This window comes from Motacilla alba, chromosome 1A (assembly GCF_015832195.1).
Source record: "Motacilla alba alba isolate MOTALB_02 chromosome 1A, Motacilla_alba_V1.0_pri, whole genome shotgun sequence".
Lineage (NCBI taxonomy): Eukaryota > Metazoa > Chordata > Aves > Passeriformes > Motacillidae > Motacilla > Motacilla alba.
Window position 1 is genome coordinate 35,585,253 of NC_052031.1, and position 13,256 is coordinate 35,598,508.

The 13,256-nt window shown below is 44.3% G+C and overlaps 1 protein-coding gene across 1 annotated transcript in view; it reads left to right on the forward strand.

Moving 5' to 3' along the window:
* Positions 1-3,234: 3,234 nt before the first annotated feature.
* TRHDE (thyrotropin releasing hormone degrading enzyme) overlaps positions 3,235-13,256 on the forward strand; it is a 209,677-nt gene continuing 199,655 nt past the window's right edge. Inside the window, exons 1-2 of the mRNA XM_038153062.1 lie at positions 3,235-4,087; positions 9,522-9,795. Of these exons, the coding sequence (XP_038008990.1) occupies positions 3,270-4,087; positions 9,522-9,795 (1,092 nt within the window). The 5' untranslated portion in view covers positions 3,235-3,269. The remainder of the gene's footprint in view (positions 4,088-9,521; positions 9,796-13,256) is intronic.

Sequence of the window (13,256 nt, forward strand, 5' to 3'; positions counted from 1 at the left end):
AGAAGAGGTTAATCTGCTAATGTGAAGTTTCAGAATGATGGATGAGTCAAGGCTCATGAGCTATTTAAGACAATAGGTAGCTGCACCTTCTTATTGTAAGTTTCCAGACTGACAAGCCCAAAGAGGAGGGGTCGCAAACCTCTCAATACTTTGTTTCTGCAATGATGAAATTCGGAGGTGAATCTAGACAGCCTTAATTCCCACCACTCATACCTTGTGCCGATTTTTGGAGTGCTATTCCAACTTGGCTTAAAAGCAATCAGCCTCATGGCTCCTTATAAGCATGCAACTTAAACCTTTTACATACCCTCTCTCATACTGACCCTTCAGTTTGTAGACTATTATTGTTGAAGGTAAATTGCATGACTGACTCCCTTGGTAGGGCTTGGAAGATTTCAGCCTGGAGAGTTATGTATTTGTTATCTGTACATCAAGATGGCCAGAATGATGCTCCTGTGCTCTCACACACACTCTTGTATCTCCCTCTTTAAAAGTGGCAGAGCTGGTTAGCCCAACTGCCTGCTACTCATCGCTTTTCTGAGAAATCTTCACAAAAACCTTAGCCTGTGAAACTTGTAACTATCCAACTGTATTTAATTAAAATTATTAAAAGTTAGAAACGTTTATAAATGGGACATAATGGACCACTTTACTCCAGGTTACTTCTACTCTTGAATTACATCTTTGCCTGAACATCTCCCTACACTGCTGACAGGAACAAACATAGCTGAAAATGCAGTTCAGAGAGCGACAGAGGAAAGCACTGCCTATTTTACTAATGCCTGATACTGACAGCCTGCACACAAAATCTTAAAAGCACTCAGGCACTTCCTTTTGTGCCCACTTTTAAAGGGTTTAATGAAACATATAGAAACTGACATTTTAAACCTGTAGCTTTGGATGTTATTTTGCCATGTCAGTTTCTTTTTTTTTTTTTTCCAAATCACATAGCAATAGTTTTCTACCTTTCTGCATCAAACTTCAGTCAGCAAATAATGAAGGCTGTTTTCAGATAATAAAATGTTTCTGTTCTTTGACCTGTTCTAACAGGTGGGCAGCCAAATATCACCACAGGAAATATGTGGCAATGCTAATTGTTGAGCAAAATTTTAGTCTTCCTAGGACACACAAACACAATTAGCAAGTGTATCAACAAACCTCTAATTAAAAATTGTTAAGATTAAAAACCTTTTTTTGACTGTGCTGCAAGATAAAAATAAAGGCTCATTTCTTTCCAGAGACAGTAGACCTGAATACAATCCTATAGGAATATATAAGGAAGCTAGCAAACTCCTTATAATGAAACTGATATTCCTTAATCTGGTTTAAGTGTCAATAAATGATCATTTGTATTCTGCAACAGCATGCAAAGTGATGTAACACTTCTTGAAGATGTCGAAGATTCAGGACAAAGAAAGATTAGGCATTTCCTCTTGAAGTAAAATGGCTAATATATCACATTTAATGAAATTCTCCAGATTTGCTTTGCTTATGAAAGAAGTGCAGGACTTGCTTTTTATTTTTTGTTCTTTTCACTATGGAAAGTAAGGCCTTTATCCTGTGAATTGTTATGTATGCATTTAACTTGATGTACAGCATATATTCCCATAGATTCCACAGGACTGAATGCCAAAGATAGATACATCTGTGACTGCTTACAAGATTGGAGCTGAAGAGCTTCAAAAGAGAAAATGAACAGAGATAGTTTTTGAAGTATGCAAGCAAAATAAGGGGAACAGAGATGCTTTCAGACATTGATTTAGATCCTTGCTGTATATATTAATTCTGTGTGTTCGCAGGTCCTATGTATAAAAGTTTGGGCGCAGGTGGAAAAAGTAGGCTGATTTGGTTTTCCAGACAGGGGTTCACTCCTAGGGGTACTGAAGCCAAGTGTTGCTCTATTACCGCAGGCAGCATTTAACACATCTTTAAATCCCTCCAGCTGAGGGCTGGGGGTACAGCACTGACAGGAAGGAGAATAAGAGAGAAGTCCTGGGGCCGCGGAGTAATGGCAGGGGGATTTCTGAGAGTAGCAGCCAACGCTTACGGCGCGATTTTTTTTCTGGGCATATTAATCCTATCGATTTAAGTAGGAGTATTTATCCTTTTCTGAGCTCCATCCTCACGTTAGTATGACAGCACTATTGTCGTTCAAACACGTAGTCGGCGGCTCTTTATTAAGTCTCTATAAATATGACACAGTAAGGGCATTCAATATTTATGTGGAGAGCACACGCATTTATGTGTAATCCCGGGCAGTCCTGCGGCTCGGAGGCTTTGCAGCCTCCCCACTCCCGGCGCAGCCCGGCCCTCGCCCTCCGCCCGCCCCGGCCGGGGCTCCCTCCGCCACCTCAGCGACCTCCCCCGGAGCCGCCGCGTGTGACACACCGGAGAAAAGCCTCCCTCGTCCCCGCGTCGCCCCCGCCTCCCGCCCCCGCCCGCTCCCCCGGGGCGCCGCCGTCACCGCCGGCAGCCGGAGCAGCCGCTGAAGCCGAGGGGCGGCGGGGCTTGCCCGCCTCTCCCCCCTTCCCATCCTTTCCCTTCCCTCGCCTCTCCCCGGTGCCTATATATAGCCGCCTCTGCTCGAGCCAGCCGGGAGATTGCTCTGTACCTGCAGGAGACAGGAAAGAGAAAATAAGAGGAGCGACTCTCAGGAGCCTGACCCGCTATCAGGAAGAGGAGGACGGGCCCGGTCCGCGCCGCTGTCCGGTGCCACCGCCCCCGGTGCTGGGCGAGCCCCGCGGGGACGGGCCGACCTGCGCGGCGGCGTCCCGAGGGCGCGCATGGCTCGGGCGCTGCCGGGGCCGGGCGAGGAGCCCGACCCCGGCCTCGGCGGCTCGGGACGCGGGGGAAAGAGAATTCCCTGCGGACGGCGGCGCTAGCGGGAGGCCGGGGTGGCAGAGCCCTCCCCCCTGGCGCCGAGGTGCGCTCAGCGGCATGTGCTGAAGTGCCCCGCAGAAGCCGCACAAGTTGCCTGCGCGCCGTGGCTCGGCGGCCGGACGGCGGGGAGCGCCCGCCACCTCTTGCTTGACTTGACCCGACCCGACCCGACCCGACCCGACCCGACCCGACCCGACCTCGTCCTGTTCCCCTTCCCGAGGGCTGCTCCCCGCGGGGCTCCTGGCGGCCAGGGTGATGCGGCTCGTTGGGAAGTGAGAGACCCTGCGTCCCACGCGGGCTGAGGGCCTCCCTGCCTCGGAGTCTCCCATGCTTTCGGGGCCCCCTCGGGTGGCGGCGGCCCCGCGGGAGGCGGGGGCGGCGCTGCCGTGATGGCCCTGGAGGAGAAGCGGGAGAAGCGCCCGCCCGTCACCCCCATGATGATCGAGGAGGAGGCCGCCTTGCGGAACGGCAGCCGGGGACTGCCGCCGGGACCCTGGGCCGACGCGGCGGGGCCAAGACCTCGCACCACGGAGCGGCACATCGCCGTGCACAAGCGCCTGGTGCTGGGCTTCGCTGTCTCCATCCTAGCGCTGCTGGCGGTGACCATGATCGCCGTGCTGCTCAGCGTCCGCTTCGAGGAGTGCGGCGCCGCCGCCGACGGTCCGCCGCGGGCCGGCGGCAACGGGAGCCTCTCGGGGGCAGCCCGGCAGCCGCCTGGTGCGGGGCAACCCCCCGGCCGGCCGGAGGAGGAGGCGCGGGGCGGGGAAGCGGCGGAGGAAGAGGAGGAGGAGGAGGAGGAGGAGGAGTGGCAGCGGCGGCGGGAGCTGCCGCCCTGGGCCCGGCCGCGGCTGCCGCGGCACCTGCGGCCGCTGCACTACAACCTGATGCTGAGCGCCTTCATGGAGAACTTCACCTTCAGCGGGGAGGTGAACGTGCAGCTGGAGGTGCGTAACGCCAGCCGCTACATCGTGCTGCACGCTCACCGCATGCACATCGAGGCGGTCCGCGTGGCCGAGGACAAGCTGGCCGGCGGAGTGCGGGTGGCCCGCACCTTCTTCTACCCCCAGACCCAGGTGTTCGTCGTGGTCCTCAACCGCAGCCTGGAGGTGCAGAGAAGTTACAACCTTAAGATCATCTACAACGCCCTCATCGAGAACGAGCTGCTGGGCTTCTTCCGCAGCTCCTACGTCCTCCACGGCGAGCGAAGGTAGCGGACGGGCCGCGTCGCCTCAAACCCAACTCGGTCCGAAGTTGGCGGCCCCCGCGCCAACTTCTGGTAGGGCGGCGCTAGGACCCGGCGGCCGCGGCGCTGCCAGGCGGGTGATGCCGCGGGCTCCGCGCTGCCCGGCCCCGGCGCCGAAGGGTGCGGGGCTCGGCCGGTGCCCGGGGAGGGGGCTGCGGCGGGGGGAACGGCCGCCAAGGCCGGCCGGCCGGCTGGTGAGCGCAGGCCAGGCCTCGCATCTCCCCGCCACCTCTCTCTGGTCATCTACGAGCCGTAGGGCTCGGCTGTCAGAGCAGAGATGGGGAGGTTGTCGGGGACCGCGAGCCCTCGCCCGCTCCAAGCCACCGGCCGGTGTCGTGAGACAGCCGTGAGAGCGGCTGCAGGGCGGCCGAGGCTGCGGGACTGCGCGGTGGCGGGCGGGGGCGGGCGGAGCTGCCTCGGGCTGCGGGGCGGTGCGGGCCGGGGCCGTGAGGAGGCCGGGCCGGGGTTAGCCGGGGCCGCCGGCAGGTGAGCGCAGCGCTCCGCCTGCACGCCCCGCCTGCGCGGGGAGGGCTGCGGGGGGCGGCCGGCGGGTCAGGAGACGCTCCAGCGCAGCTTGGGGACGGACGGTGGCAAGGAGCAAACTTGCAAGGGTGCCACCAGTGAAGCAGACCGTCCGCTAGGTCCTTTTCAGGGCAGAGGACACAAGACACAAAGACTGTGTTCGGCTGCCCTGTGCCCTCGTATGACAGAGCCTTGTCAGGTTACAAATAGCCGAGTGTAGGTCAGCGAGACTTCTGTTTTCCTTTTATTCTGTTCGGTAAAGCAAAAAAACGTGGTGGGATGCGTTTTTACATAAGATGAATACGTTTACAGTATAGCTAGGTCGCGGCAGATTTACACCCTGTGACCCGACAAACCTGATTCATTTTAGGGCAGAGCAAGATTCAGTCTTGATCTGTATTTACTCATGTAGTTAAAGCCCCTTGGGTCCCTCTCCAGGCCCTTGTTGCGGTAGACAGGGTTACTGTGGAGGGCCCCGTTTACCCAGTTACAGACGGTTTCTTTTTAAAGAAGGTGTTTTCTAACCACGTTGAGGCTTTGTAATGGAAAAGAAAGGCAAGGGTGGACTTCTTGATAATTCTGGCATGGTTTATAATTTTAGAATTGGATTCTTTTTAAGCTGTCCCTTCTTGAAATATCTGTGCAGTGACAGATTTTCTTTTCCTGAATCTTACTGTTTTAGATTGTGGAAACAATTTAACTGAAACAAAGATTTTATACTTGGAAGAACTGGACAAAAATATTAAGACATGAGAAGCATCCTCACCTACTCAATTAAGTCAAAAGCCGTTTTATTAAAACATATTTTCATTACTGTGATTACTGACAATTTTCAAAAACTTGATATTAGAACCGCGAGTAGGATTGAAATTAAGTTTTTGCAATTTGTCATCAGAGCGAAATAAAAAGGAAATTTGAAACAGCACAGTTGTAAGAAAAGATGCAGATAAAATGACTTTTGTCACGGTTGACTGAATGGTTGGGGTAATAGGGAGTTCTTACAGACCTGTATTGAAATGGGCAAATCAGAAAACAAAATACTGTTAACAGCAGGGGGTATAATTCACTTTACAAATCGGAGGAGTTATTTCAGCAGTTATTATTCTTGTGTACTTTGACTTTGTGTAGGAATAATTGAACTGTCAAATAGGTGTGGCAGTGACATTTCTCCAGAGCTACTGTACTACCCTTCAATACTGATCCCCTAGTTGAGATTTAGAAACCATCACCAACAAAAAAAGGTCTATTCACTATTTCAGTCATCAGGATAGTTTAAGACATAGGGTGGAAGGCAAGGGTAAAATGTTTTTCGCAGTGCTCAGTGTGTAACTTTTCAGATATAAATTGCTTTGTTTTTAATACACTTAAGTATAGTTGTGGGCAAAATACTTACCATACATAAGGTAGCATTGCTATACTGAAATCAGTGACATGTTTTTCCTTTACACCAGCTCACTTATATTTCTTTCAGTAAAACATTTTTATAACTGTAGTCATTGCATGGTTGTAGTTTCAGGTGTTAAATAGAAAAGTGTTTTTCCTTTTCAACTGTCACAGTCTTAATGACTCACTATAGTATAAAGTGAATAATACCCATTCTAAACCAGGGAACTTTTTTGATCAGAGAGAGCTCTTACAGTAACAATTTGCATTCTGATTAATACCCCCTTTTTCAATATGACAAATATAACCATTTTTAGTCCTCAAAAGTGGACAGCTTCTGTTATGATAGACAGACAGACTTGCATGCCCAGGGAGACCTTGCTGTTCCAGCAGGGCTTTGATTTTTTGACATCTTTATATTCAATTAAAGTACATCAGCCTCATTGGAGTAGTACTTGCTGTAAAAGGATCCAAACCATCATTTTTCACTTTTGTTGTACATGAGGAGCAAATAACTCTGCTGTGAGGCATCACAAACATACTAATGCCTTCACTTTATGATTTTTTTCCCCTGAAGTTAGTTTCTCTGGCCTTCACAGGTAAATGTTGTAAATCAGCCTGAAATGTAAAAGCTGCGTTAAAGTATTTATTTGCTGACTGAAATCTTTTCTACTGTACTTGAAATGTAAAATGCAAGTGATATGCTCAAATTTACTTTGCATTATGTGCTAGAATTTACTGACAGTAATCAACAGAAATATAATATAGAGCCACTGTAGGAGTATGCAGGCATAATATAAATGAACATCAAAGTTTGGCCTAAGTGAAAAGGAAAAAAAAATTCTTACATCACGGAGAGAAAACAAAGACATATTCTTTAATATTGTAACAATGAAGATGTCAAAATGTGTTATTGAGGAAACACATCTTTCTTTAATAGACAAGATGGAATTAAAACACCTGCAAGTTACTGCCTGGGTATTCTGAGAAGACAGACTGTGAGCCCGTCATTCCCTCAAGTACAACCTTTTGTGGTGATATTTTTGGGAACAGGAGGTAGAAGTGTTGGTACTCAGAGAGGTGTGTAAAGAGAAGGATGAAATAGTCAAACTGCCCTTCACTTTTGGCATGCTGTAGAAGTCTGCTTGTTTTACTTGAACACAGAGTGAAATAGATAAACAATGTTTTGGGTTTAGCTTGTTTGTTTTCTTTAAATGGTTAGGGTTTTTTTGAGCAGTTGTAAGATTCTGTTTGTTTTGCTTTATGGCAAAACAAGCAAATCGATGTTTGATAGTAATGCACATGTTGTAAATATGACTATTATTGGTAGTTGGTGTATTTTTAGTATGAAATATTGACTGCCCTGTGTTTGCCCAGTTATGTCTATGTGGATATATCTGTGAAAACACAGAAGATGAAGAGTTTACCAAGGTTTATTAGCCTGGTGAAGGGATTGTTTCAGTGGCCTAATATGTATTAAAAGGTGACTGATAAGATCTCTGAGAAGTGGAGTGAAGATGTGGAAAGGGGACAAGGGAAAGCTTCCTTATTTAGAGGGTATCACAGTATGACCAGTATTTCCTAAGTACGCGTTACGTGTTGTCGGAGCTCATTGAAATCGTTAATTGCAGACGAAAGTTCATCATTCTTGCTTTGTTAATAACAGGCCAGTACAGTTTTCCATGCTCACTTGAAGCTTCTGTTGATGTCTGTAGCTGTTTAGAGTGTGCCTAGAATGCAGAATCGGGTCCACTTGACATACTTTGCATATAAATTAAGTTGCTTTTCTTCATTTAATTGGCTGATTTGGCTTTGTTGCAGTAGTGCAAATCCACTGATACGGGAGTTTTTTGGATTAATATGGGGATATTTGGTACCAACTTTTTACCTTAGATTTTGCAATCTTATCCAAAATGCTGGTTTTAATAATCCATGTTTTGTAATGAAGCAAGAAAAATGTGAATTTTTTCAATAATTATTAGCAAAAAAAAGGCTTTTTATTTTAGAAAGAAGACCAATGGTAGCTGCTTCAGTAGTGGAAAATTTTTTCAAGTTTTTAAAAAGTTATCATTATTGAAAACATATATCTAGTTCTATTAGACACTATAGCAAGAAAAAGGTATAATGTTTCAGTAAAATTATTTATTCATTGCCTCCAAAATATGTGTAAAATCCTAAAAGTTTTAGAAGAAGTTAATTAGATACTTTTATTTCCCTATAGGGTAACTATGTTTTTGCTCTATCAATGTTAGAGTATCATATTGCAGATTAATGGTTATATACTCATCAATAATAGGTGCCACCATTTTCATTACATCAAAGCTATCCACCCATCCTTTTCCCTTGGAGGAATAACTGATGATTGGTCAGCCTCTAAAATGTTGATAAATGTTAGCCTGGTATCTAAAATTGCAGTTATTTCCACAGATGAAACCTTGGAAGGTGAGACATGAATCAAAAAACCTACATACATGCTACCTTCACATTTACATGGTTGGCCCATGGTAATTTTCTCATTCTACATGGTTCCAGAAAGTACTCTTACCAAACTCCATAATTCAACCTTTTAAGTTTAGCTTCTTGTTTCTGCAGAAAGATCACGAGTTTTTTCCAAATGTGTAAATACATGTCTCCATCCAGAAAGCTTCCTGTTCTGTATCTCTATCAAAATTTATTTAGTTCCAAAGAAAACAGTTACAGGTTTCATTGTCAAGTTAAAGCCTTCCCATTCTTCTCATATGTGCTTAATAAATACCTTTATCTCCTTCAGAGATCTTTCCAAAATTTGACCCATTAATTGAGAACATGGATTTGCTTTCTATAAAACATACCAGAAAAGAAAAGCACATGTAGAAGAATGGCGAAATACTTTGTGCTGGTTTAATAATTTGCCTGCATTTGTGATTCTGCAAATCTCACAGAATGGTTTTTTTGGAGGTGCACAGACACAGCAGTGCTATATAGTACTGTGTCCCAGACCTGCATGCAGCTGGTAGAGAAGTAATCAGCTGTGGAAAACAATGACCCTCCTGAGTGCGCTGTGTGACTGTAAGTTCTCATGCCCAAAGAAAGGTAAAGTGCCCTGTCAGTGTCTCAGGGCAGAGTGAATTCCCTGAAGGCTCTTAAATCCTGGTTTGAACTGAGTGTGCTTGTTTTACATTGTGTGACCAACACTGGCTTGCTTTTTTTCCCCACTTATTGATGAACAGTACGGTGAGAACCTGAAGTTTGGTGCAAGGCGGGTTGATTTCTTTAGTGTTAGTGTGGTGTCTACGAATTTGTAGACCATTAATTTGTATCTATTGCATTGCAGTAGAGGTAGTAAGAAAATGATCAAGCAGTGTCCAAACACTAAATATATTGTGTATTACAGTTGTAATTATTTCCTCCTTTAAACCACAATGGTCAAGCAGTGTCTGCTTTGGTATGTCTGTGAATCAAGTGCTAGGCACAGTTAGTAATCACATTTTATTTTTGTTTTCTGCTTTTCTAGGTTTCTTGGTGTTACGCAGTTTTCTCCTACTCATGCCAGAAAAGCCTTTCCTTGCTTTGACGAGCCCATCTACAAGGCCACATTCAAAATCAGCATCAGACATCAAGCAACTTACTTATCTTTGTCCAACATGCCAGTTGAAACTTCTGTTTTTGAAGAAGATGGATGGGTTACAGATCACTTTTCACAGACCCCTCTCATGTCCACCTATTACCTGGCTTGGGCGGTGTGCAATTTTACATACCGGGAAACTGTCACCAAGAGTGGAGTAGTTGTAAGTATTTCTAATGTACCAAAAAATTTTCATTACTTTGAAAACCTTCAGTTTTTGTAAAGGCAGTGTACCAGCAAATATTTTAAATATTTTCTTGATTAATATTTTTAAAATTTGCTGGTCTATTTAATTGTTGTGTATATTGTTTGGGACCTTTCCTGGAGGTTTGTCCGACATTTTTAATTTGTCTTGTGCCTTTTGTAAATTGTTAGCTTAGTAGGTGTGGTTATCCGATGAAATTTTAAACTTTTAAATATGCTGTTAAACTATACTTTGTTTTTCTTGGGAAGTTTTTTGTTGTTTTCCCTGTAGCCTTTTCATTACAAGTGTTCATGAGATTATTGAAGTGGTAATACTGGTAAGGTTTCCAGTTTTCTTCCTTCAGTACTGACGTGTCCCTTGGTGTGCTGTATGCACATATAGCTCAGAAGGCTAGCACAGTAATTTCTCCGTTAGATCTTTTGCTCAGGAGCAGGACTTTGCAACCTATCCACTTCCTGAGGTTGGTGGAAGCCCTAAGTTTCTGAAGATGTTTTTTGCAAATATGGCATAATTCCAGGAGTTATGCCTTGAAAAAAAAAAAACAAGAGAGAAAATCCTTTATTTATTTATGTCAGTTTTGGTTTTGTGTACAAATATCAAGCTCAGAACTGTATAACAAGCCAAAACATACATGAGAAATGCTGTCAGCTTAATAGAATATTTTATTGTCATTTTTTGCTGTCATCTTGATTTTTCAGGTGAACATACAGACAAAGCCTTCCTACTTAGTTACTGTGAATAACAAAACAGCCAGTTCTGGAAGTAGAGGACCAGACAACAGTTTGAGCTGGGAGTCTGAGCAAAGGAGTGTTCACCTTATACTTCAGCAAATGCTGTATGATTTTATGCTGTAGCCTGGGGGCTTGAGGAAGGGCTGCAGACTGTTTATATCAGGAAATATCTCCTTAAGCACTTTGAGCCAGACTGAGCATTGTGCTGCAATGCAGGGAGCTGATCCACCTTCTCTAAGCCAAAGATGTTCTTGGCCTTCCTTTTGCCAGCCATCAGCTCCGGACAGCCATGTGATCTGGCTGAAAACTGACCTGAAAAATAACTAAAATTGTGGTGAGTTTCAGCCAAAACAGTTCACTGTTCTGGCTTTTTGTGCTCCTACCTGAGTACTAGCATGCATTCGAGGCTGTGCTGATGGAGAGTAGACCCAGGAAGCACTGGCATATCTCATTTAGGCTGTCCTGAAGGGATCAACAAATAAGTCTTGTTTTTGTTATTGGAACAGTTGAGTAGGACACTGGGGGCCTTTCTTCAACCCTTTTCTGCCATGACCAGCAGACTGTGACAGTACTCTCTGGCACCACACAAGGAGGAAGTATGACTAGGAAGTGATTTTCCTGAGGCGCTTTAACCTATAATGATATGGGAACTGCTGAGACTTATGTAGTAGTCATAGGATCATAGAACAGTTTGGGTTGGAAGGGACTGTAAAGACCGTCTAGTTCTGAACCCCCCTGCCACAGTCAAGCACACCTTCCACTAGACCAGGTTGCTCAAAAACCACATTCAACCAGGCCTTGAGCACTTCCAGGGATGGCTCATCCACAGCTTTTCTGAGCAACCTGTTCCAGTATCTCACCACCCTCAGAGTAAAGAATTTCTTCATAACACCTAATCTAAACCTGCCCCCTTTTGTTTTGAAACTGTTACTCCTAGTCCTGTCACTGCTATTGGCATAACCAAATATTTGAAAAGTCAAGGATGGAACTCAGGACCATCAATTTTGAAACATGCAGCCTACTTCCTCCTTAACTCATTTTACTGTAGTATTGTTTTGTACAGACAATGCTGTAGTATTGTCTACTCATATCCTGTAGACTTTTGCTGCTTGAATATATTTGAAGCCTTGAAAACAGAGGCACACTTATGTCTTGTAGACAACAGTTGATAGCTTTCTGCTGTTCTTGTAGTTTTTTTTCCAAACTATTCTCAAGACTTTCGATATACCTGGAATCTGAACAGAAAATCCAAGTATTCTTTCATTAGGAATTTTTGGTTACTAGAGCCTTATAGTTATGCTTGAGTCTATTGGTTCAGCACATGTAGGAGATACATATGTATATCCAACCAGCTTGAACCACTGGACAGAACTTCTCAACAATTATGAAAATTAGTAGGTTAATCTTCGTGAAAACTTGGAGACCAAAATCCTACATAAATTGAGATAGTCTGTTATCCTATAAAATTGTCTGGTTAGTCTAGAATTTTAGCTTTTGTTTTTTTATAAAGCACTTATCACAGAGGTATATTAATGCTCAGGAATACTGAAATAGTTTGCACTGGGTTATTGGTTAAATATATCTTGCTATTTTTCAGTTCCATTTGGGATCTGATCATCTTTTATCATGGTTCAGTTTTGTTGAAAGAGTGTGTTTTAAGGTATGAACTCACGGCAAGTACTTCAGTTCAGAGCTGCATTCTTTCAGATGAATTGCTGAGGTAATCCATCTTTTTGAGTCTCTCATATTGCAATGCCAGGAGTTCATGGACGCTACTGAGTGAATTTGAAATCATTGGAATCCTTGCACATGGAATTTCAAATTTCTTAGTTTCCTTCAAAGCCACTTTTTACTAAACTACAGTTATCCATGGCGGTTAAGTTAAATGTATAATAAAAGTAAGTTTGCTTCTGAAAATATATGGATTTTCATGAAAATTACCCAAACCTGCAGCTGAAGCATCTTGATAGGCTATTTCTTATATTGGTGAATCTTCATTTTAATTAATGCGGTGTGTATCATATTTGTTAGTAGACACCTAAAAGTCTCCAGCTTGCATATACTTTTGCTTTTCTTTTGGCAGTTCTATGAACCTCGTTGTAGTTCCCAAAACATTTTGGGGGGAGTGGGCTGTCCTTTCAAATTTTGACAGCATGCTAATGATTATAATTTCACTCCTCTTCCAGCTGACCAGTATTAATAAAGTACTGTGGTCAAAGGTAGATAAACTCTGACGAATAGAACTAGATGTGAGATGAAAAGCAGATTTTTTTCCTCAAAATTGCTTAAATGTTGACTTTTAGTTTTTTCTCAAAGAATGTGACTGACTTCCTAATTAGTTTAAACTTAAGCATGACATTCAATACAAGTTAGGTTTTAAATAGAAACTGCCTTTTGGAAAGCTTAGGTAGCCAATCAAAATACTTAGGTGGCTATAGCATATATAATTCTTGCAAGAAGATGTTTTGTATTTCATACACTAAAATTAATTGGAAATAGGGAATTAAGACAAGCAGCAATTTTTAGAGCATCCTATAGTGGATGTGAATCATTATCACATGCATAACTCTTTAGTCCATGTGGGTCTGGTCCAAATCCCTTCCAGATTAGGTAATTTAAAAGCAGACCTAATTTTTTATATGTACTACAGGTATATAATATGGTGTTCAGATTCAGCTGGGATTACAG